Below are 25,278 nucleotides of genomic sequence, written 5' to 3' on the forward strand. Positions count from 1 at the left end.
CTCTGCATAGCAACATTAATGCATAACGTTTTCTGTGCCTTATGCGGCTTCAAACGATCCCTTTAGAGCACCTGGCTGGAAACTGAGGCTGAAAGTATAATTACCAAGCAAGCACTTCCAGAGACTTAGCTGGGGATGCAGTCCTTGGGTCTCTCATTCAATGTTAAGTCTAAAGACGGATTGATTTTATCTTTGTTTGCAATGGAATTAATTGCATTGCGAGCCACAGGGATGCAAAAGAAGATGCATAACTACCACAAATAATTTGCAATCTAGGTGGGACTGCTGTATATAACCATCTGTTCTCTTTGTAGGATACCTGTGGTCTAATCTAGAGGTCACCTTCTTCAAAGATCTAGTGGGCATGTATCGACGACTTATCGGTGTCCGGCTGTCTTCTCCCATTGAACTTCTAAGATGTTCAGTGATCCAAAACCAAGAAGATAATTTCTATTGCTCTCTTCAAGTCATGCAAATGCTTTATAAGGTAGGAGAAATCTTTGCACTGAGGACACGAGGGATTGCATGAAAGAGAAACCGCACTGCCTAACTATAGTATTGATGGGATATAAGCTTGCTCACTCCTCTCCCTTCCTATGGGTGGCAACTTGCAGCCCTTAGCCTAAATTTCTAACTCTCCACAGACGATCAATTCAGACCTCTGTAAGGGAGACCTTTTGTCGAAGAGGCAGGAGATAGTGGGATATAGTCCAGTTGGAGGGCTTCCATAGGTCTCGCCAGGTGGCCCTTCAGCAGTGGGAGCCACTGCGAAGGTGGAGCCCACAGTCATTGAAAGCGAAGCATTTGGGGGGGAAATTCCTAGTTTGGGTTCAACACTCTATATGAGCAGAGGCTCACCTTCCAGCTTCCTAGAAGGGTTTTAGAATGACTTTATCTTGGAACTTCGAAGGGCCAGTATAGATCTGCATCGCAAAGAGACTGTCTGGTATTCTGGAACCTTTTTCTGGGCAAGGAGGGAAGAGCTGAGTTCATGACAGCTTGAACCCAAACTGGGAATGTCTCCCTCAAGTCCTTCCCTTTCAGTTACGCTACGGACTCCATCCTCAGGATGGTTCCTGCTGGTGAAGGGCCAGCTGGCGAGACCTATGGAATCATTCTAGCTGGGCAGCTTGTCTCTCTCAACACCTTGTCATGAGGTCAGGGACTGGACAAGGCAATGGCTCACCCTCCCTCCATTCTTGAAGCCCTCCTGTCTCTTCCAGAACATCTCTGCTCTCCTGGCCAGCCGGGGAGCCTGTGGGCAGGGGCCCTGCGGGTGCTTCAAAGGCCTCCCGAGTTCCTAAAATTCACCTTACCAAGTCTTCAAAGTTGTCTCCTGCAGAATCTAACTCATGGTGACTCAGGGATGCCCGTCAAGAGTGGCCATCTTGTTCACTCACTACAGAAGGGTCCCAGTTTTAGTGGCTAATTTGCTGGGCAATCTACAAGGTGTTGCAACAGATTTAACATTTACCTTCTTGGGATGGCCTTCTTTTTTAAGTAATATTTTTTGGACCTGGGCTAAGTCTGCATATTACTGTCCATGCTGAGTTTAAAATATACCTTTTCTCTTTGGATTGAGGTGGAGGTGCACCTGGTTAATTTTTGTTTTAATCCTGTGCTTATAAATGCAGGTAAATTGTAAAACTGGCTTCAGTATCCAGGAAAGCAACTTTTATGTCCCTGAACTGAAAAAAATAGTGACTCCTTCCAGTTTTCAAATAGTAAGTAATGCATCACTCAAATGGGCGACAATCCTGGGTGCTCTTGCCAACATGAGATTCATTTTTCCAATGTAGTTCTTCATGTAGGGGTTAGTATCTTGTAGAGGAAAATTGCTGGAAGACTATTGTATACTGAGGAGATAGGTGGTATAACACAATTGTCCTCTGATTCCTACCTTAACTGGGCCTCACCTTTGGCTGTTGAGGCCATCGGGCAAGCCGCTTGCTAATTAGGATGGTACAGCATTGGAATGCAGAAAAAGTAAATGCAGAAATGCAGGTACAGCATAGGATGGTACAGCATTGGAATGCAGAAAAAGTAAATGCAGAAATGCAGGTACAGCATAGGATGGTACAGCATTGGAATGCAGAAAAAGCAGAGCGTATCACCGTGAGAGCCGGGAATAGCAGATGTGCCTAGTAAACTGCTTTGACTCTTAGATTTAGGGTAGAGAGAGAGAAGCCGTGCAGCCCCACCGGAGCGGGTGCCAGTGTGAGAGCTAGCTGAGCAAGGAGGGTGACACATGCCAGCCGAGAATTGGGGGCTTTTTCTTTGTCGCTTGCGAGGGTGGGGTCCTGACAGCTGATGGGGGGAAGCCAGCGTATTTGGTATTGTATTTCTTTTTTCATGTTATGTCTGTTTGCCTGTTTTAGAGTATTTTTTTAGACTTTAAACCACCTGTGTGCACATTGCTTCTGGATCCAAAAAGAACCTTTTGCCCTTGGCAAAACTTATCTAATGTCCGTCCTACATAGAGTAGGTGCATTGAAAGGACTAATTTAAGCCCCTTTCATTTAAGTGGCTCTTGTTGGAGAAATCAAAGTTCCTTCAGGATGTCTGTGGCGGCTGGCCCCAACTAGAGACAGGGTCACTCTATATGGTTAGTGTGCCCCTACAATAGTCTTTTTAAAATATAAAACCACTTGCTGGTGTTGCTGGTCAGACAATGAACAAGAGGGGCTTTTTTTGTCCTCAACCAAGTTTTGCAAACTTTGTTTCTTGGATTGAAATTGACTGGGTCTGGATTTCCTTTCCAGATGAATTTTGAAAGTTACAGCTCTTGCAAAGAGAAGGAATATAATTTAAACTTGGATGTAAATTTTATTCATTTGTGTTCAAATTTATAAGCTACTGAATAGTCTGACAGGGCTCTCTAAGGGGCTAGCAACACTTACAAAAAACAGGTTAATATTACAATTACTACAAGTACAGGGGGAGGAGAGGTGGGGGAAGAGAGAGAGAAAACTGCTGGTAGTAGGGTAAACTCTTATAACCAGGTGGTAAAATCAGGTCTTGAAATATCTGCAAGATTTTGGTCCTGTGGATGCAGCATTAGTTTACAGGCAAACAGGATTCCTAACCCATGTTTGTCTTGTAATGGTGATGGAAGGGTGGTCATTTGCACGAGAGAACTGGCTGCTGGGTAGGGTGATTACCATTTTCTCCTCCCAACAGTTTCCCTATGTATGTATCCCATTTTTCCCCCAACCAGGCTTTGAGACATGAACTATGCCAGCTAAGAGAAAAACAAGAGTAGGGAAGCATTTGAAAGGCGGAACAGAGGGATGGAAAGAATTAAGGTGCTCTTCTGTGCAAGTTTATAGAGGAAAAAGGCCCACAATTCCCTGCATGTCTCAGCAGACCTTGGCATGCTGGGAGCTGCAGGCCCCTTTTCTGCCTAAATATGCACAGGATTGCATCCTTAAGCACTCTTACTTCCCAGCTCCCAGTTCTCTCCATCCCATCCCCTTAGCAATTTGGAAACCTGCAATTGTCAATATAAAATATAGCATTTCTCTCAAACTTATCCTATTGCATGCCAAACTGTTGGTGAATTGATCCAAATAGCATTGTAATATCTCATACCCTTCACCTTAAAATAAAAAGTAAATGTATACATCGTTATATGTATTGTGCTTGTGGTGGTGTCATCTCAGGCATCTGCTGGCTGTGGTGGTGTGATGGTATGGAAAGCTCAAGAACATTCCAGCATCTCAGGAGCAAAGTCTTTAGAATGTTGATTGTCCATCCAGCAGGACGATTTTTAAGACAGTTGGTCATAAAATATGTTGAAACTTATTTTCCTTTTCAATTTTGTTTTATCCAACTGGTGAACAGGGAAGAATATGGACACTGCTGCTTGAATTAAATGTAAGAATTACATGTATCCTTACATTGAAATGCGAGCGTTATCATGCTCGCGTTTCTTTAGTTTCAAGTTAAATTGGTTATTGTTGTTGGTGTTAGTCGCAAAGTCGTGTCCGACCCATCGCAACCCCATGGACAACATTCCTCCAGGCCTTCCTGTCCTCCACCATCCCCTGGGGTCCACTTAAGCTCACACCAACCGCTTCAGTGACTCCATCTAGCCACCTCATCCTCTGCCGTCCCCTTCTTCTTTTGCCATCTATTGTTCCCAGCATTAGGCTCTTCTCCAGGGAGTCCTTCCTTCTCATTAGGTGGCCAAAGTATTTGAGTTTCATCTTCAGGATCTGGCCTTCTAAAGAGCAGTCAGGGTTGATCTCCTCTAGGACTGATTGGTTTGATTGCCTTGCGATCCAAGGGACTTGCAGGAGTCTCCTCCAGCATCAAAATGGTTTACTGAAGCTCTCCAAACCCCATCATAGATCAATATGCATGTAAATGTTCCATAGGGAAGGGAGTAGTTTGCTGATATCTCCAAAATTCTTCAGCAAGGAGCTGCGAGCCATTTCTCCTTTGTGAGTACACTCCCTTAGGGCAACATCCTATAGGTCTTGCAACTGCAGGAGGTTTGGAGCAGCCAGTCAAGCATGGTGGCAAGCATTGCTTGCATGTTCCCCTTGCTTCCAAAAACATTTAGATACTCAGAAACTTCTGATCTCAGAGGTGTCCATCTCGAGTTTCTCTATAGCAAAACTGCTCTCTTCCTTAATTTAAATGACATGCCAGCATTCTCAACTATCAGCATCTGAGGTGTTTTAACTAAATACCAAAAAAGTGTTAAAAGGCAGCTGATAAGGACAGCATTCTGAATGTGTGGCTATGTTAATTAGAACTAGAGGTAATATTTAAAAAGCAAAATGCACACACTTGGGTCTGCTGAGAGCCACTGCAGTGCAGTGGTTAAGCGCTCAGGACTGCACCCAGCTGGCCAACTCTCAGCCCAACTTCCCTCTCAGGACTGTTCTTATGAGGATAAGATTGAGAGCAGGAGGAGAATTACATAAGCCGCACTGAATTCTTTAAAAAGAAAATAGTGGGCTATAAATTTAATAAAGACATGATAATGTTATCAAATGTTTATAACATTCTGATAGAACCTGGGAGCTTAAAGTGAAAATAAAATGTGGCAAGGGAAAATTCCAACAAAAAAATCTAATAAATATTGGTATCTTTGTGAAGCAGGCTCTTATAGTTCAATCTACACTCTTCACAAATGTGTTCTTCTCTGACTGTATATGCTAACTATATTAAATTATATCTATATATAAATTAAATCAGGTGCTTAATAGTTATGGGAGGTAAGAAGTGGGGTGATTAGTATCTAGACCAGCAGGACATGCATCAGAAAGCTGCAGTGTGGAATGCTTGCAGTTTAGGGACACTGCAATATTTCCAAGATACTCCAGTCCATCAGCATTCTTTGCCCGTTCAGCATGCTCCATTCCCCTGCCCTCCCTCCACTTCAAGATTCTTTTCTACTGAAGTTTTTTTAAAACTTCTACAAGCATCAGGGTTTCTCTCAAGCCTCCTAACATGTCCCTCCCATGTGTGGGTGGTGCCATTTGGCTACATAAGGACATATTTCATGTTCTTACAGGATATGAAGGATGCAATGTTCCCTTGTTAGTTTTTTGGTGCTGACTTTGCAAGTTCCTTCTTTCAAGTTGTATTTCTCATTGTCGTTTCAGTTGGTCTTCCAAATACTCACCCAGGTCCCTTGCATCTTTGACATGGATGATAAGATTTCTACACTTGAACTCCAGGCAAATCTATCCAGGCAATTCACGGTACATATATCCAGAAAACCTTAGCAAAACATGACAGCAAATGCACCGAAATGACTTGCAACTAAATATGTTTCTTCTTATAGGCAGGCACCAATATGATCAGTGAGCTTCATGTAAGGAGGGAGCATCTGATTCAGGATACCTTGCAGTGCCTAAGAACTGCAGGTGCAAACTGGCTCCAGCATATGCTTCAAGTAAGAAACCCTATTTTTTTTATCTCTAATCAAAGCAGGAGGCACTTACTTACGTAGGATTCAGAGGAAACTGTTGTTAGTGCATCAGATTTTCAAGTATTCAAGCAGTGGCTCAGCTGTGCAGCAGTAAGCTGGTGTTGCTATCTCTGAGCTACGTAAGAGAGCAGTTCTGTGTACCAGAATTAGACCAACATTCTCTTGGAAGTAACCCTCCATATGCTTCCACACTGCTCCAACAATGCATGAAAAAGCAAATTCATCAACAAACCATTACAGAACACTAAGAACAAATTTAGCTTGAAAATAAGCTATCGCTGTTCTTTTGCTTACATTCTATATAATGTTTTTTATTTGGGTATTTTAAATAATTGTAATACTTCACTGATTTCATTTTATTTTTAACTTTTGTACCTTTCTATGAACATTTTAATTGCTGTGAGCTGCCTTGAGTCCAACACTAGAAATAGGTGGGATATAAATAAATATATAATTTACTATTTATCTTTAGTAAGAACTTGTTTTTTTTCCCTTTCCTGCCACTATAGCAAGAGTGCAGTCCTTGTGGGCATCCAGGGCGGAGGGAAATTACCCCCAAACTGCCAGAAGTTGCCTAACCTATAGCAGTAACAGCATTTGTATATCTCCCATTAACAATAAGTTCACTAATTTTGATGATAAAAAAATTGCAACAAACTTTAGTTGGATTGGAGGTTAAAGCATCAAGGGAAAAGCAGTATCTCCGCACAGTCCAGGGAGAAGCAGTCTGGTGCCCTTCAAATTCTGGATGACCACTCTGATAATTCCTAAATTACAAACACACACCAGGAGGCGCATCCATGATATCCCAAAGGGTGTATTCCATGTACTCCTGCATCTTGAAGAGATCTCTTCACATTTTTGACACTTGCCACAAGCCAGTGCTGGCATATCCATGGCAAATACAACAGACATGGAAAGTAGCACTCTTGTGATGGTTTTCATAGATATGAGAATGTGTACTTACTGAAAGAAAGAAACTTGTAAGAGCAAAGATGATTCACGGAAGTGGTATTTCAATGTGCCATTTCTATCCAACATGGGAACGTTGCAAAAGGCATGAACAGGGGTCTAAGAACAGTACCCATTCATATTGCTTTCTTAAATGCCAACAGGAGGCAACACACATCCACGTGCCCACATTTAAACTGGATTTTAGAAGCAAGACCATTGAATATAGCACACATCCTGCACATTCCCAAGCCAAGTCCACAGGAACTGAACAGCAGATTTCAACCAACACAAAACATTATGAGAGTGGTCTTCTTGGAAACAAACTCTAACTAGGGTAACATTTGAGTGTGTGTACACACACACACACGCAAATATAAGAAATCTTGTTGGCCTTTACAGGTGCCTTATTAAAACCAAAAACTTGCTATTCAATCCCATGGTTAACCTAGATTGATTTGTTTCATGGCAAAACATGTTAAATCTTTTTTTTTTTTTTTTCAAATGAACTAAAAATACAGAGGACTTTGCAACCTTGCAGTGCAGCTTAATGAAGAAAAACCCTGAGCAGTAGACATCGGCATGTTCAGTATACATCTAATACTCAACAGACAGTAACCTAAGAATGAAACAGTTAACATACTCCATAGGTTATGTGGAACCTGCATGAAAGGTCCCTAGGTCAAGGAAGTGCGTTCCAAGTAGGACAAAATGACAGGGCTCAGGAAATGTAAGGCAGAGAACATGACAACCTACACTCAATGGTTGGGGGTGGGTTGTCATTGGATCATGGTTGATGTTGACACGTGGCTTATTGTGCTGTTTGAACTCAGCTGTGCTAACAAAGTATGGGTTGTTACCACAAATAACCCGTGAAAAGAACTCATGGTTTGTTGTTAGCTTGTGAACTTTGAATTGCTCATCTTAATTTATTATCTCAGCTAGGTTCGGCCAACATGATAACCCATGTTTCAAGAACAACCCACAGTTCAAGGCCAAGCCACACTCAAGCCATATTCAACCCTTAAATATGACCAAACCCAAAGTATGCAAATCATTGCTTGGGGGCATTTGGTAGTGTGACATCCGCCCTCAGAGTACACCTGCGCAGGGCTTTTTCCAAGGACCAGGAACATTTTGTGGCTGCATCTGCTGCCCCACTCTCACCATTTGACCCCACAGTAGCCATTCTCTTGGGTGCATAGCAGATGGTCATGGAAGAGAAGCCCATCCAGCCCTGTCTTGTCTCTTTGACTAAAGGACACTGTTCAAGTAAGACTTGCCTGCATCAAGCTGATCAACTGATTCTTTGGCTGATTACTCCAAGGGATCTGGTTTGGTGCTGGAAGAGCTGAACTGAGAGTGACAGGAAGCATCCCAGAAGCCATGTGTATCTTCTAATAACATGTGGGTGCAAGTGCATCTATGTATGCTTAGTCCTAGTGGATCACTTTTGATCCCTGGGGCAAAATATTAGCAGTGGAAAAAGGAAACCACAACAGATTCTTTATTCCATGAGTACTCCTAAGAGGCCCAGCACGTTTTAGAGGGACTTAGTTGTGGCGGAAGAGTTTAAGGCCCATCCAGGTCCAAAGGTGGAAGAACACATAAACTGGGATTGTAACTGGCAGCAGCAGGCTGTAGAAACACAGGCTGGTTGTACTCGTGCAGCCCTGGGGGAAGTTCTCCTCTGTGCTGGCTGAATAAAACAGACCAGCTAAGGACAACAATGGGACCAGAACGGTCATTGTAGGCAATGACAGGAACATTTTTTTTCTCTTCACTTGTGCTTGTCTTCCTGTGTCCTTCGAGATAAACATCTAGGTCTGCTCAGATTCGTTTTTCTGCTTGTCTTTGCCAATCATTCTTGCAGCCTGGGGGATCATATTAGGGATCCCGTCAATGATGGGATAGGCAATGCCCAGCTCTTCATTAATTAATTCATTAGTAGATTCTTCATACCTGGCAAACAGAGCAAATATTGACAGACATTAGCTTTAGTACTGTGACTGTTTAAATATGTGAATTAAAATCAGTACTTGTTGAAAGAAGAAGAAATAGGCAAATCAGTCTTTTAGTAGGTGGCTGATTATCACATTTGATATGCCAGTGACTTTCAAATTTCCTACCTTATTAGAACCCCTTCTGCATGTTTGAGCAATGCTGAAACTGGAGCTGGATCTCCAAGGTTATGCTTCAAGTTGCCCAGAACTGTATGGGCAAGGTCTGTAGGTTTATTAACTGCCATGCACAGACAGAATGTTCTAGAATATGCACAGCAACTTCTTGTGGTTGCATAATGCATAAAAATTCTGATCTGACAGGGCATCTTGCCCTATTATTACTGATCTTTTCATAACTGAATTCCTAGCAAGCTTCTGAGAAACTCCAAGTTTCCTAGCAATGGTGGAAAGTCAGTTACAGTGAGTTGTCAGTTACAGTTACTTAATGTGAACAAGCCACACTTGAATCAAGCTGTCAGCACCCCCCACATGCACACACAAATAAAGGTTGAGGTCCATCTACTCCAACAATTTCACTGAATGTTTATAGGAAAAGTGCAGGTTCTAATCCCTAAACTTTGTGGTAAGCATATTATTATCCATGTCCCAAACTGGTAATTAGCTGGTGCCAGTAAGATGCTCTGCAAGAGACAAGCACAGGTAAACATTTTACTTCAGACTCCTGAAAGAGGGCAGACATAATTGCTCGAAAAGAATTTGCTGATCATTATTTTAAAACAGTAACAGGAGGCAGCCAGCAATCCCCGTAAGATGTTTTCAACAAAAATAACAGCACTACATCTGCATGGGCAAAGACTCCCTTTCACCTTGCTAGTGAAGCTGTGGCCAGCATGGACAAGATGTTTCTCGGTCCCCTTTCCCAACCACACACATTAGGGTTGTGGCTTTCCAAAAGGAGCTTCTTAATCTTGTAACTGATCCTCCCCTGTCCTAATTCTAATGGTCTTGGAATGCTTCTCCCTAAGCTGTCCCTCACCAACCTCCCTTTAAAACTATAGGCATGGAGGGTACTTAAGTTAAAGGAGCATGTGAATACCCAGAGAGCCAGTGTGGTGTAGTGGTTAAGAGCATGGGACTGGGACTCAGACGACCTGGGTTCTAGTCCCTGCTCGGCCATGGAGCCAACTGGGTGACTTTGGGCCTGTCACAGACTCAGCCCAACCTACCTCACAGGGTTGCTGTTGTGGGGATAAGATGGAGGAGGAGAATGATGTAAGCTGCCTTGAGCCCTTTGTAGGAAAAAGGCAGGATATAAATCGTAATATAAATAAATAATAAATACCCCTTTAATGAAGTCAAGCCACAAAAAAGATGCCCCCATTCTTAGCCTCAAAATTCCTATTGCTTATAAAAATGTGAGCCTTGAAAGCTTGATGAGGCCAACAATTGAGCAAAATTTCAAGTTGATTCAATACCAATTGCCACAGATGCAGCAAGAGAAATGTGTCCCTTTTTAGCACGTATGTGTCTTTAAACTGCAGCTCAGCATCTATTTTCTTTTTCAAACTCTGAAGGGAAAATTATTGATGTATGTAATTCAGGGATGTTGAGAAGATGGTGCCTTTCACTGGTGAAATTCTGAAGAGCAGTTTAAAAGTTATCAAGGTTTTGCATCCCTTTACCCACTGCTGGCAAAGTAATGTTGGGCATGCTGTGAAGCTGGATTGCTGCCAGTACTCCTGTCCTTTGAATTTCTATGTCTCTGTCAGCATTCTCACAACAGGGAAACGGTAGCACAGAACTGTCAACTGAGATAAATGTAAAATAATTTTGAAGGCTGAAGGAATCACCCTCCCTGAGTTATAAATCTGTCACCCATGGCATTTGCAAGCAGCCACACTTTTCCCGGCTCTCTGAGACCCAAATCTAGCTAGGTGAGAAGGTGGCAGTGTCTGGGACCAGCAAAGACGCCCCACAATGTTCTGGTGCTATACTGTTCAATGAAACACCAGAACTTTACTGCATTGCTAAAGCTACTTCTTGTAAGTTGCTCCATGCCTGTTTGTTCTTCCTAAGCGATTCAATTTTTATCACAGAGCATGTCTGTGAAGGCATCTGCCTCAGCTTCAGATTCCCTGGCTTTGTGAAGCTTGGGCCAACAGGAGAGCTGCCAAGTAAAAGGAGCATAATGTATCTGAAGCCCAACTTTGTCAGTGTCTATCGATGCCTGGTCACTGCCCTAATAAGCAAGTGCTTTCCAGGAAAGGCTTCAGATTCTAGATTGTCAAGAGTTGTGCACTTGCACAAGTCCAAACAAAAAAATAGATAACAAGAGTACTCTGTGGCGCACCCCCCCCCCCAGAAGTGAAAAACTACGTCCACTCTAATGTGCCAATTTGGCATTCTGTAGGAGCTACCACTTTGGAGACAGAAAAAAGCTCAACCAAGGTCGCAGGAGTTTTCTGCTACTCTTGTTTTGCAGCTCACATGGCTCTCTCCTTGACCCATGATGCGACTGGTAAGCCAACAGGTTTGTAAGATGTATCAACCCAACATGGGTCTGGCAATCCATGCACTGCCAGGTTTTTTTTGCTGCCCCCAAACAAGCAGGGTTAGTGGTCCAGCTTTGAATCACAGAACAGCTCGCTGTGATCAGTTACCATGTCATGTGAACTCTGTCAAAATCTATACCTGAACCCTAAATTAAGAATGCATGAAAGTGTCAGAGATAAGCTTAAAAAAAAACAAAAGGGGAAATAAGGAGGAAAGGCAGAAGATAGAACCTGTGTGCTGTGGTGGTTAGAGTGTTGGACTGGGGACCTGGGTGATCCGGGTTCTAGTCCTTGTTTAGCCATGAAGTTCCCTGGATGACTTTGGGCCAGTCATTAATTCTCAAGCTAACCTATCCCACAGGGTTGTTGTTCTGGGGATAAAATGGAGTGTTGGAAGACAATGGAAACTGCCTTGAGTTTCTCACAGGAAGAAACAAAGTGGACATAAGTGTCATCGCATAATAATATATATGAAATTAAGGGGATAGAAAAAGCTTGAGGTGAAGAGCAGGAAGAAGGACGGTATTAAGGAGGGGGCACAAGAAAATGTTTGCAAGCTGAATGTTTGTATATGAGAACTATGAACCACAAACCTAGTAAAGGCAATCATCCCTCAATCTCAATTCACCTGCAATATGAGTTAAGTATACTACCAAGGCATATTGCACTTACACTGTAAAATTACCAAGATGGCAGCTCTGAAAGAAAAATGCATTGCGGTGACAGGGATGTTTAATTTTAAAGGTGTCTGTGAGAGCGATTTATCCCACCGGTTTGCACTTCTGCTAAAATAGGGAAGCGCAGTTGCGACATACAGGGGGAGAGAAACCTTTAGGACGGAAAGGGAAAGACAGGGTGCGGGCAGCAGCGAGATAAGAGAAGGGCGGAGAGGGAAGAGAAGCTCTAGGAGTTAGAAGAGGCCTTTTAGGCCGTCCTCTTAAAACAGCGTGGGCCCAGTTCTGGGGAGGGAAAGGGTTGTTATCACGATGCAAATAAAAACCTCGGCGAGGGGTACCAGTGAGGGCGGAGTCCCCTCGCTATCCGGAACGGAAACGGGGATCGGTGTAAGGCAGCCTTCCCCGGCGCGGCGCCCCCCTGGGTATTGGGCTGCAACTCCCATCATCCCCAGCCAGGGGGGCGCCGCACTTCGGAAGCGTGGCGTGCGAGTTTCATGCAGAAAGAGCTGGCTTGTATTCGGCTGGCTGGCCGGCCGGCCGGCCGAAGGGAGAGAGAGCGAGAGCGGCTCAACTGCAGAGCTCCTCGCGGCTCACCTGAGCGGCTTTTTGGACAAGGGGCACACGAGGATCTGCAGCAGGCCAGGCTCCGGCGGCGGCGGCGGCTCCCCTCCTGGGCCGGCGGCACTGCCCTCGTTCGTCGCGGCTGCACAGCGCGCGCGGCGGGCGGCGGCGGCGGCTGGAGCTCCCGGCGGCGTCCCCCGCCGCGCAGGACGAGTCAGCAGCCGCAGCCTGGGCAGGGCTTGCATGGTCCGCGGCTACAGCTCCGCTTGCGGCAGCACGGAGTGCAAGGTCAGCCAGGGGAGGGGAAGCCCGCCTTTGCGGGACTGTTTCCCGGGCAAGGCGAGCGTCTGAAAAGGATCCCCGGGAGCCCGAGGGCTGCACGGGAGGTTCCTACCAGGAGCTGGGGCTGATCGGTCGGCTGCGCGAAGGCTGCTTTGCTCTTGGCCACGCTTACGGCGGAGCGAGCCCGCTTGCATTTGGAGGAAGGGCTGCGGAAGAGACGGCTTAGCTAGGCTGCAGTCAGAAAGCCAGGCGCCATCTAGAGAAGATCAGGAAGCAAATCTTATGTGTATAATACGTTACGCTTGTGTTGTTTTACTTTTCGGCCTTTTTTCCTGCAAGCAATCCAAGATGGCTTGCATAAAATCCTCCTCCTCTCCATCTTATTCCTACAACGATCCCGTGAAGTAGGTTAGGCTGAGTTGGGATGACTGGCCCAAAGTTACCCATTGAGCGTCATGGCCTAGAAGGGACCAGAACCCCCATCTCCCAAGGCCCAATGCCAGATTCCACCACATGGAGCAAGCACCAATGAACTTGGCGCATTACTGAGTTAAATGTGCATGCGACTTGGGCTTTGTGGCTTGTCATCTGATGCTCATGTGAAGATTCTGTTCACCTTTTTCTGGGAGTGTGCTCCCCTCTTTTCAGTGGGTTGTGCTCACAGGTAAATCTGTGGGATTTAAACCTTGCTTGAAAATTAATCTCCGTGGAGGGTTTGTTCCTTCGTAAATGTGCCCAAAATTGTGCTGCCTGACAGTTTCAGAGCCTGTGATCTCACTATGAGCCAAAACATAAATACAGTGGGACGAAAGTAAAGCCAGCAGAGTTAACCCCCCCACACTCACCCCCCACCCCCCCACCCACCCCAGCATTTTTAGTAGCACAGTGAGATCTTAAGCAGTGGGACCACTTCTGAGTCAACATGAATAGGATAAGGCAGCATGACTTATGCGGAAATAAGTCCAGTTAATGTCATTATTCCCTTTTCACTGAGGTGGCATCGGGTGAGTCATTAGTTCAGTTTCACCCCTACAAAGTGGAAATTGTAGCAACGGATCTTGGCAGTGCTGATTTTGGCAAGAGAACATCACTTATACACAGCAAGAAGAACAAGACACACTTCTGTTCCATCCTAATTATTGTTTCACCCCCAATCAGATGTGTTGGACTACAACTCTCATCATTCTTAGAGAAGGTTTTATTTTGCCTTCCATACTTTGTAACATTTACATGAAACATCTGAGGTTTGAGTAGCAGCACCACTGTGAAGCAAATGGTGCTTAGCTCTGCCTCTCAATTCTGCTTGTTTGTTCCTGTCAGAAGGTGGTTTGGGGGTGGATGAGAGGGTACAAGGTGATATTTCATCCAGGTGAGATGGAGGTATTGTGACTAGAGAAATTAACTATTCAGTTGCAAATCTCCATTCAGATCAGGGAAGGGATGGAACTCGCCCTTGAAGTATGCAGTTTGGAAATTCTCCCAGACAGTTAACTGGGAAAGGCCAGGTAGTGTTTTTCACTGCTATTTATTACATTTTTATACTACCCAATAGCTGAAACTTTCTGGAATGTTCAAATGATTAAAACCATAAAATGCACTATAAAAGTCTTAAATTACACCCTAAAATATAGGAATATATTTTATATGAAGACACAAGAAATAGAAGTAAACTAATTTTAGCAATACCAATTCAGACTGTTATTTGCTGGTTCCTATCATTTACTATTTATATTTTGAAATGTGTGTGTGATGTTATCTCAAGTGTTGGAACTTTATTTGAGAAAGTTTCTCTCATAAGGGTGCCCTGTAATTTTAAGTAATTTAAAAAACCTTAATTCAAATAAATAAATTGGCTAAATTTGATTGTATTTTTCAGGTGTGTTTTGAAGGAGAACCAGGGATTGATGAAGGAGGTGTGGGCCAAGAATTTTTTAAAATCCTTGCAAGAGAACTGTGTGCTCCAGAGGAAAAGATATTTAGGCATTTTGAAGACTCACATCTGATTTGGTTCTCCCGCCAGGTTTGTTTGAAGGATTATTTGTTTTCTGCTCTCCATTTGTGCTGTCCCCTGTTAGCTCTAAAAGGATAAGACTTGCCTTGCAGGGTGTGGTTTTGTTTCCAGCTGGGGCCACGCAGGTGGGTGCCACTGGGTATTTCTAAACAGTGCTTGAAGGTGATGGCTAATCACTGTTGTTGTCTGTACCCTCAGAGGTATACTGCCCCTGTTGATGGAGGTTCCTTTTAGCTGTCTTAGCTGTTGCAGAATTTCTTCTCTCTGAAGTTGCGTGCTTGTTTTTTAGGCCATCTGGGCTAGTGGCCATCGGCTGGTACTATGTGAGCAGCTGTCCCTTCCTTCTTATAAGTAACATTGGATGTCTACATGTTCCACTGTCTGAATTAGCCTGTATGAGAGCCAGTGCTGCTTAGTGATGAGACTGTCAGACTGGGACTTCAGAGATCCAGGTTTTAGCCCCTGCTTGGCCATGAAGCACATGGGATGACTTTAGACCAATTACTGACTCTCAACATAACCTACCTCATAGGGCTGTTGTGAAAATAAAACGGGGATGAAGAAGCTTATGTAAGCCACCTGGGATCCTTGCAGGGAAAAAGGCAGGATACAAGTAGAATAAAAATCCAGTTACAATTGGAAGCATGTGCAAAGGGATTTTGTATTTGCTTTTCAAAACTAACTAGGAACAGCAATAAATGCCATGAAATTTGAAGCCAGGATAGGCATACTGTTAAGTACTACTCTAGAAAACAACCACATTATAATGTCACAGAATGGTGTCCACTCTTTTATGTTATATCAAGCAGGAGTAACTGCTTGCATGATAGTGATTTTGTGCAAGCCACCTGAAATGGACAAAAATAATAATTTCTGAAACAGGGCACCTCAGTAGAGCTTACAGAAGGGAACTCCACTGACTTGTCCCAGCCTTACTTATTCGGATCCCAGCATTGCTTTTAGAACTGCAAAAGCTCCATTGTGTGAGTGGGCACTCCCACTGGCAAAAAGAAACATTAGTTCAGAACACTTTCTGTGGATCTTTGTGATCTCAGGTCTGCCAGTAGTAGCAGTGCCGAATATTGTGAATGTAAGGCATGGGCAAGTTCTGTTAGACCTGGCCTACTGCATTTTAGGCCAGCCACACAGAGCTAGCCTAAAAGAGATTTCTGCTGCTGCAACAAAAATAAAGTAGAAAGCCAGTGTATAGGTTTTGTGAGCAAGATACCCTGGTTTGACCTGCCGGAGGTGCCTTGCTTTCCCGCTTGGGCCAAGAATGGAGAAAGTGCTCCTCACTGTGGGAAAGCCCACCATTCAGTGGTGCGACACATGCTTTGCACACAGAAAATCTTGGGTCAGAAAATCTCCCGTCGGAGGCTCACAGGAATTCATGCTGGCACAGTCTGCCACAGCTAAGCTGTAATTTATACTGTTAATTTATATAATTTTAAGGAAGTTATTTATGTTTGTGAGCCACCCTGAGGCTTCGGCGAATGGGGTGGCATAGAAATTTCCCAAATAAATAAATAAGCAAAGTCTGCACTGCTAGGATAGATGAACCACTGATTTGACAGACTTGGGCAGGCTCATGCAGTGCTGTATCCAATGCAGATGGAATTGTGCTTTCAGTTCTCCTTTGTTTCATAGTCTGTGCACTCCCCGGAGAATCCCACAGGACTACAGGATATATGGCCACCCTGATGTAGTGAACAGCGATGGACAGAATAAAGGAGCCAAGCAAGGAGGGCCAAAAGAACTTGGACAAGCCTTCCCTAGTGTAGAAACACAAGCTTGCACTCTGTCCCAAGAGGAAGAAGCTGCAAGTGACTACCATTTAATAGTGACTGCCCATTAATAGACCAAAATAGTTGAGGAGACTCAAAAACAAAGCAACTTTCCCTTGATAACAAGACATACTCTTTCTCCATTCAAGCGTTTAGTCTAATATTTCAATCTGTGTGCATTGAATTTTCCAATTAGGCACCAGCAGAGGAAGACATATATTTTCTGATTGGGAACCTGTTTGGACTAGCATTCTATAATATGAAGATTGCAGCTTTCCCTTTCCCTCTTGCTCTGTTCAAGAAGATGCTGAATTTTCAGCCAACTCTGGAAGATTTAAAAGAGTTGTCTCCCAATTTAGGAAGGTATGAATAATGCTGTTACTTATTTCTATATTCTGTGAAGGAACATTCTAGATGAAGTTTTTCTGCCATGTTTTATGAATTATATGGATTAGAGGGTATTTGTGTTTTTTTTAAATTATCTTGTATGTGAAAGAGATTCGGTGCCTGATCTCTCCTTTCACACCCACCATGGAAAGACCCAACTGGCTGATTGCAGGAATCATAAAAACAGCCTCGGAGAGGTTGGAAGGGGAGCAGCTGCTGGTGGGAAAGGGGAGAGGAGAGCGGAGGAGAGGCAGGGTGCAAGCAGGCCTGTAGCCGCAGTCCCACCCTGGCAGGGTGTTCCTCCTTATGGGGTCAGGGGAGGAAAGCACTGAGGACTGAGAGGCAGAATGAAAATGAAACACTGTGGACTGAGAAGCAAGAACGGCTTCCACTGCTTTTCTCCAGCTGCAGCAGCAGCTTGGGAGGGCCATGGCTACACAGGCACCATGGGCTTGCTTCCTTAATATATAAGACAGAAATAAGCACACAGCAGAAACCTGAAGTGAAAAGTTGCAGAAAGGGATACAAAGGAAAGGGAGGAGGAGGAGGAGGAGGTGAAAGTGGAGGAGAAGGATTGTGCCCTTTATTGTGAAATTGGGAGGGAGTGCATTTATTGTTACAAAACCAAATCAGAAAATATTTCAATACCCTAAGAAATCCTTTGGTTAGGAATTGTGTTGAGCAGTTTTGTTTACCTGTCTAGTGGACCACTGCCTGTGGTGTATCTTTAAACGTACATTCTAGGAAGCAGAGTTAACAATAGGATTACACATAATCCTATTAATTTAAAGTATGGTCAATCAAGTTTTAGAACTGGAGTAAAAGTATATTTTATTTTTCTCTTTTTCTCATTAGAAATCTTCAAGAAGTTTTGGATGAACCTTTTGGTGATAACATTGAAAACTTGGAGCTGGACTTCACGGTAGGAGATGCTGCTGCTTTTCTGATAGCCTCTTGTTCCTTATACACATAAGAGGGTGAGCAGCTTTATTTTTGTGGCTGAGCTGCACATTTATAGTTAAAAAACATACATCCTGCTCTCTTCCTCTCAAAAGGACCCTCACAGTTGCTTGCAATACATATCACAAATCATAAGAATAAAAACATGTGCAGTCTAACCAAAAAGAAAGAGGAACTACAGAGTTTTCACAAAAAATGACATTACAGGCTCAACACCACTGCTGTTAAAGGTGACCAGAATGGAGCTGATCTACAAGGGCAGTAGTGTTAGTGCCAGTGAACCTCTCCGGGTAGGACATTTACGGATATCTGAGGTGTCTGGAGCAAAGATAGCCTCTCTTCAGTTGTGAGCAACTTCCCTTTCAAAGGCAGGGTTTTTCCAAGGAAAGCTTTCAGAAGATCAGCTGAATTGCTAGGCTGCTTAATGTGGGAAGAAATTTGTATATCGTTCTGTATCATTTACGTGCTTGAACATAGTATCTAATATTTGAAAGACAATATTAGCATCTCTTAATGTTCCATACCCTTTTTTAACGACACCTTTGCCCCTGTACAGATAAGCGGAGAAGATGGAGTAGACACTGAGCTGAAAGAAAATGGTGCCGCCATTTTTGTCACCAAGTACAACAGGCAAGTCTGTAGTGTTTTTCATGTGTCATCACACTTAAGCAGCATTGCATGCTACAAACCTGATGACGATAACGTAGGACATATGGATGTGGTGAAAACTGGTGGGAAGAATGAATGGCTCTTGCCCATTCACGGATTTTTGTCCCCCTGGAGATGTTCTTCATGGTAGTCTTTAAAACTGTTGTGCCAAGCATTCCCTCTAAGACCCAGCCAAATTCTGAAATGGGTAGCCTTTCTGGATGGGAGGAAACAGCCAGGCGAGTGTCAGATTTACATGGGAACATTGCTGATTGCAGGATTGACTAAGCATCCCCCTCTTCCCTGAGCACCACTGCTTCCTTTAAGTTGAGACGATTTTATCCTGCCTAAACTTGTACAGGATTGCATCTTAATTTATCTGTGGCCTCACTGACCACAGCATGATTCTTCTCTTAATTTAGAACTCCTCATCTGGGTAGTGGAGCAGAGAGCAAGAAAAGCCCTTAGGGAGCCTTAGCTAGAAACTTCCTCAGGCTGTCACATCTCATGTCCCATTAGGAAAAAGCACATGAGATCTGAAAGGCAAGTGTGTGACTAGTCTGCAGATAGCTGTATGTGGCGATCAAACCAGTCAGTCCTAGAGGAGATCAACCCTGACTGCTCTTTAGAAGGCCAGATCCTGAAGATGAAACTCAAATACTTTGGCCACCTAATGAGAAGGAAGGACTCCTTGGAGAAGAGCCTAATGCTGGGAACAATAGATGGCAAAAGAAGAAGGGGACGGCAGAGAATGAGGTGGCTAGATGGAGTCACTGAAGCAGTTGGCGTGAGCTTAGGTGGACTCCAGGGGATGGTGGAGGACAGGAAGGCCTGGAGGAATGTTGTCCATGGGGTCGCGATGGGTCGGACACGACTTCGTGACGAGCAGCAGCAACAACAACCAATATATATATTGTTTCACATTTTCAGTTGTTCATAGCACTTCACATACATGAACCTGTTGTAATCTTGACAGCAGCACTTATCCTATGTGCTCTTACGCTAACATTTTGATAAACATAGGGAGTGGCTTCCCCAAAGTCACCTAGTATGTTGACCACAGAGGTAGTATTCCAGCCAGCAGTTTGCTAAGCCCTGTATCCATACATTTGGAATAAGTTCCATTGAACTTAATGGGACCTCCCTCCTTGTAGGCATGCATGGATTTGCGTGGACAGCCTGTTCCCACCAGATAATGTGTCCCAAGGGATGGATGAAATTGCCATGCCCTGTGCTTGGCAAGCTTTGGAAAGCAAGAATTCAAGACTCATGATGTGGTTCTCTACTGCTATTCATGATTCGCTGCTTATATTTGTTTATTGTTGCAAATTGCTCTTCTCTTGGTCCATATGCCAGTTTAGATGTTTCACATAAATGCAGTCTATACATGTAGTAAGCAAGAAAATTAATATATTTACAGGAAAGAATATGTTGATGCTTGTGTGAATTACCTGTTCAATGATTCTGTGAAGAAGCAGTTTGAGGATTTCATGCGTGGATTTGAAAAAGGCTGCCCAATTAAACACTGGAAATTGTTCCTTCCTGCTGAACTCCAAGTTGTTCTGCTTGGACATACAGAATACAACTGGCAACAACTAGAAAAGGTAGAGTATTCACTTAACCATAACTGAGTAAATCAGTGGGTGAAGTGCTATCAAATGCGTCCTGCGACACACTTCCTCTTCAGCCCTTCCTGTCTCACTTTCAGACTAGCCCTTCCTATTTGGGGAATGTGTGTTACGCGTTTAGTGTATGCATAGGTTTACTGACATAATTGGTCCTTCTTTTTTGGAAGGGTGGGTTAGCACACACACACATGTGTATATGGAGGTGTGTGAAAAACAGCACTAACTTTTTCCTCAACCACAGAACCAAGATAAAAGATAGTTAAGGAAGTGTGTGTGAAAATCAGAGAGAATAAGCAAGTCGGTAGTATACCTGGCAGAGTGGTATACAGTCAACATAACGGCATTGACAATAAGTACACTTAATAAGTCCCACTGAATATAGATGGAATTACTTCAGAGTCAACATAGGATTGCACTGTTAAAGGTTCCGGAACAGGCCCAGGAGAGTCTCAGTAATATAAGAATCCAAGCAGACTCTAATACTTTATGGGTACTCATGGAGCCTCACCTGCTTGGCAAGATGGGAAGGATGCCTTCAGACTGTGCCAAGAAGCTGCTTGGGGCAGTGACGTCCTTCAGCTGGATCTCAGCAGCTTAAGGCCCCAGTTACAGATGCTGCACAACATTAGTCTAACCAAGCTCTAACAGGCTTCTTAGTAACCCTAGAGTTTTGTGATATTGAAAGCAATGGGCAGAGAATTAGCTGGTCTCCATATAGGTTATTCCTTTGTCAAGACCTGGATTGTAACATACAGACCTTACCCCTGCCAAAGGTTCCTCTGTTCTTAGATTCAGAAGCCACTGCTGCCATTTTTGACAGTTATACAGATGCATTCAACACATAGCATAAGGTAGGCTGCAGGTTCTTGCCTTGATACCTGCTGGGCAGCATATTTGCTCAGAAGAAATGTGTGGAGAAGCAGTGTTCCAGTTCCATCTACAAAAATGTAAGTAATATCTAGCTGGATTTTGCTGGGCAATGAATGTGGGTTTTTATGAATGAAAATCAAAGGATTAACAGAGCAGGGCTATTTTTGTTCTCTGACAGAATGTCAAGTATAAGGATTATGAAGAGTCGGACGAAACAATCAAGAATTTTTGGGCTGTCTTTCATGACCTTCCAGAGAAAAAGAAGAAGGAATTTCTTGGTAATGTGTGTTTCTTTAAAAAGAGAAAAATAATCATTAATCTAACACTATGCCACTCACTTTAAGAGCTTTTATAAACAGCTGATCCACAGAGAACCTTACTATATTAGGATTACTATTTCTGTTGTTTACACAGTAATCCTAAACCACCTCCAGAGACTTCCAGTTCTTGGGGGTCATTCCACAGAATTTTAAACTTAATAGTGTGTGGTGGGCTGAAAGCCACCCAATGAATGTCAGTGGTTGAATCCAGATCTCCCCTTGTCAGATACAACACGGGCTTCCCGTAGTACCAGGTTTCATGATACCAGTGGGCATCTCCAACAGCACTCAAGAAGCTCTCCCCACCCAACCCTCCAAAAAAAGTTTTTAATAACCAATGGCAAATGTTAGTTGACTTTCTCTCCCTTTTTCTCCCATGGTCATTCCCTCCTCTGTACCTTGCTGTTTCCCCCTCCCTCAGCCTCTAGCATTGCTATTGCCTCCACAAACATCTTTTAGCTCACTGCTTCTCTCTCTCCAAGTCTCTAGCCCTGCCTTTTCTCTACCCTTGCTTTTTCTCTGCCTCTTGACCTTGCTGTTTCTTCCCTAGCTTTACCATTTCTTTCCCTGCCCCTCATAATTTCACTATTGCCTAGCCAGGCCCCATGGCAGACATTTTGTGACTGGCCAGATCGCCACAGGAGCCATTTTTTTTGGTGGTGCCCTCTGTACTTCCTCATTTTTTAAAAAATGTGGGCAGGTTCAGCACAGATGGGGAGGCTTGAACTCCCAACATATACCCTGGGTCATGCCACTACATCTGGGGTGGGCCTCGCCACTGAGTACCACATCTGTTTAAGCCCATGGTAAAGGAAGCTCCCCATGCGTACATCTTGCCCTTACATGGGTGCTTCTGCCGGGCTCCCTTCTGAGGTACGGAACAATCCAGTATCTGTGAGTCTGCAGCTTCAGATGTTCCTACCCCATTCACTTGGCCCCAAGTGCAGAGGAAGAGGGGCTGGCCCCAGCTTTCTGGGATATGTCCGTTGCATATTTTCTTCCTCACCATGTCCACCACACAGACAAGCTGGAGGCTCGTTTGCCAGCTAAAGGGGAGAGCAGCCTTCCTCCAAATGCATTGCCCTTACTAATTGTTTGCCAGGTATGTTCTGCTGTACCTTGTGTAATGGTTGTCATCTGTCTTCAGCGTTCCTTACAGGCACGGATTGCATTCCAGCTAAAGGGATGGCAAGGTTCACATTCACGATTATGGATTCAAGGCAAGAAGATCCGGATCTGTCCTACCCCAACGCCAGCACCTGCTATAAAATACTGCAGCTGCCTAGATACACCACTAGAGACATTCTTAAGAAAATGCTCCTGCATGCCTTGGAGAACCATGAAACATTTGGCCTTTCTTGAAGCCCAGAAGCAGTTTTTGGATGCTCTTGTTTCAAAATAGTCATCATTTTCCATCTCTTTTGCTCACTGAAAAGATCCCCACCACATCACATGTTTTTGTGAGAAAGATCCTTTCCCCCCTCTCCTTATTGCCAGTGTGATGTAATGGCTTAAGTGTTCAGCATTATGAATATTACACTGCCATTTACTACATTACATTCTTTTTTGAATGTGCTGAGATCTGGGTTCACAACGCCACACAAAGCTGTGAAGCTTGAGGAGTGACTTCTGTCTCTCTGTCTAACCTACCTCACAGGGTTGTTACGAGGATAAAAGGTGAATGGGACCATGGGCACCGTCCCAAGATCCTAGTAGGAGAAATAAAGTCATTTATTGTCAAAAAACCTTAACATAGAATTGCCTTTATTTGAAAAAAAAAATTGATAAGGTGGTACAAAGCTACCTAAATGGTACACAAGTGCATTGCAGGTTCTTGGGAAATACCATACACACAAAATTCCACTTCCATATCACAATAAGCCATCCTGAGGCATTGTTGTAAAGCATATAAATGTTTTGAATGAATGAATAAATAAAAATATATTCTTTTCTAAAACAAATGATGCTTCTTCCCAAGCTAAATGTGTTCATCTTCAAGGCGATGGAAACAAACTGTTTTGTTTCAGTAATCATGAATGTGCTATGATTTGAGTTTAGCATGCAAACCTGCACACGGTCAACACTTTCTTTTTAGAAATCAAGGTCAGCAAGCAGTTTCTTGAGTTTTTGCAGTAGCATAGCAGGGATTTACTGATGTTTGTGAAGGATGGAATGGCAATGCAGTGGGGTGAGATAGGGAGTCGGGAAAAGAAATAATTGTGACTTGGCCACAGGTAAGACGTGATGCTATGCATACTTGCGCAGAAAAACACCCTGTAACTCCCAACATGCCCAGTGGCCAGCTGGGGTATCAGAATCGTGGGGCTTTTCTGTCCCCACACACACTGTGATGAACCAGGTTTTCCTCCCTTCGCACAATCAGGGCCACAGACTGTAGCTTTTGAGTCATCAGAGTATAAACTGAATCACTACGAAATGAATCTCTGAGCATGCACAGAACAGTTTGTTGAATCTATTCTAGCAACTGCTTCCGGGAACCATCTTTGAGTATCTCTGGGCCAGTCCTTTTGGAAGTGAGCACACCTTTTCTCTGAATGCTAACCTTGTAGCTGGCTAGCCCTCCTCTCCTGACACCGTGTCATGGGATCAAGAGTCGTCTCACCTTCATCTGGTTCGGACAACTTCCATGCCCCCTCCTGGGAGTTACGCATCTTGATCCCTTGATCTTCCAGAATGTCCGGAATATTGGTGTGCTTCGCTTTGGACATTAGAGCATGTGGCAACTGCTTTCAGCCAATTCACTTCAAGCCCAGTCTCTGAGCTGAGTCACAACTGAGGCAGTTTGCCCCCAACAATTGGCCATGCTGGCTGGGTATGATGGGAGCTGTAGTCCAATGCATCTGGAGGACGCCACGTTGGGAAAGGCTGATCAAAGGAACCCAATGTGGTGGTTAGAGTGTTGGTCTGGGACTCCAGTTATCTGGGTTCTAGTCCCCACGTGGCCTGGAACCTCACTGGGTGATTTTGGGTGAGTCACAGAATCCCAGTGTGACCAACCTCACAGGGTTGTTATGAGGATTAACCTATTGCAGAGCTGCCTTGGGTTTCTTGCAAGAGGAAAAGGAGATGGGATAGAGTACTACTAGGTGAAAAGGGAATGCATATTCAAATCAAAGCACCACGTACAATGCCGCTTCTGTTCCAAGTGGAAAAAATAGATCAAGCCAGCACTGCCTATCATTTCTGACACCAGTACAAAACAAAAAGATAGCTTGTTTCACAGGAAGCAAACCAGCAAAGTTGAAAAATGACAAGAATGGAGTGACTATGAAAGCAGATGCAAAATTGGAAGGGTTGACTGTTTATAAAAGAACCTCATGCACAGAATTGTTGACATAGTACAAAGTCAGAAAGTAGCCATTTATACAATCCCCACCGCAACCCACAACAATGAAACCCTTGTTTTTTGCCAAATAGCAATTAGATTGGGAACTCTATATAATTCATTCAGGATTAAACTGTTTCAAGGCCTGACTCTGCACACATCTTGATTGTGAGCCCCGTTCTAAGCAAGCCTCAGACATTTCTGGCACCATAATACGAGTCCTGCAGATGCTTAGTAGTGGTAATGGGATCAGACCCTTTAGGCCTGCCTTCCGCAACCCGGTGGCCTCCAAACGACAATTCGCAGCATTGCTGACCATTGGCCACGCTGGCTGAAGCTACTGAGAATTGATGTCTTAGACATCTGGAGGACGCCAGACTGGAGACTATG

General features: G+C 43.9%; 2 protein-coding genes across 7 annotated transcripts in view; one reads left to right on the forward strand and one right to left on the reverse strand.

The window, feature by feature from the left end:
* Positions 1-23,287, forward strand: part of LOC123023072 (probable E3 ubiquitin-protein ligase HERC4) — a 40,824-nt gene extending 17,537 nt beyond the window's left edge. For 2 of the 5 annotated variants that reach the window (XM_044429438.1, XM_044429440.1), the window contains exons 13-24: positions 315-487; positions 1,635-1,724; positions 3,844-3,876; positions 5,619-5,717; positions 5,801-5,911; positions 14,811-14,954; positions 16,926-17,092; positions 17,972-18,038; positions 18,633-18,706; positions 20,145-20,328; positions 21,401-21,500; positions 22,690-23,287. In XM_044429438.1, the coding sequence (XP_044285373.1) occupies positions 315-487; positions 1,635-1,724; positions 3,844-3,876; positions 5,619-5,717; positions 5,801-5,911; positions 14,811-14,954; positions 16,926-17,092; positions 17,972-18,038; positions 18,633-18,706; positions 20,145-20,328; positions 21,401-21,500; positions 22,690-22,904 (1,457 nt within the window). In that variant the 3' untranslated portion in view covers positions 22,905-23,287. The remainder of the gene's footprint in view (positions 1-314; positions 488-1,634; positions 1,725-3,843; positions 3,877-5,618; positions 5,718-5,800; positions 5,912-14,810; positions 14,955-16,925; positions 17,093-17,971; positions 18,039-18,632; positions 18,707-20,144; positions 20,329-21,400; positions 21,501-22,689) is intronic. The other 3 variants (XM_044429441.1, XM_044429442.1, XM_044429443.1) reach the window with 3 other exon arrangements.
* On the reverse strand, positions 6,943-13,153 carry LOC123023073 (phosphatidylinositol N-acetylglucosaminyltransferase subunit Y). Of its 2 annotated transcripts, none has more exons than XM_044429445.1 (2): positions 13,047-13,153; positions 6,943-8,860 (listed from the first exon to the last, which is right to left on the reverse strand). In XM_044429445.1, exon 2 carries the CDS (start codon positions 8,716-8,718, stop codon positions 8,452-8,454), a length of 267 nt encoding a protein of 88 aa, XP_044285380.1. In that variant the 5' UTR covers positions 8,719-8,860; positions 13,047-13,153; the 3' UTR covers positions 6,943-8,451. The 2 variants fall into 2 exon arrangements, with proteins under 2 accessions (XP_044285380.1, XP_044285379.1); XM_044429444.1 differs by lacking the exon at positions 13,047-13,153 and adding an exon at positions 12,686-13,031 and having other exon boundaries at positions 8,587-8,860.
* Positions 23,288-25,278: the final 1,991 nt, after the last annotated feature.

The sequence above is a fragment of the Varanus komodoensis genome, unplaced genomic scaffold (assembly GCF_004798865.1).
Source record: "Varanus komodoensis strain SLA01 unplaced genomic scaffold, ASM479886v1 scaffold2, whole genome shotgun sequence".
NCBI lineage: Eukaryota > Metazoa > Chordata > Lepidosauria > Squamata > Varanidae > Varanus > Varanus komodoensis.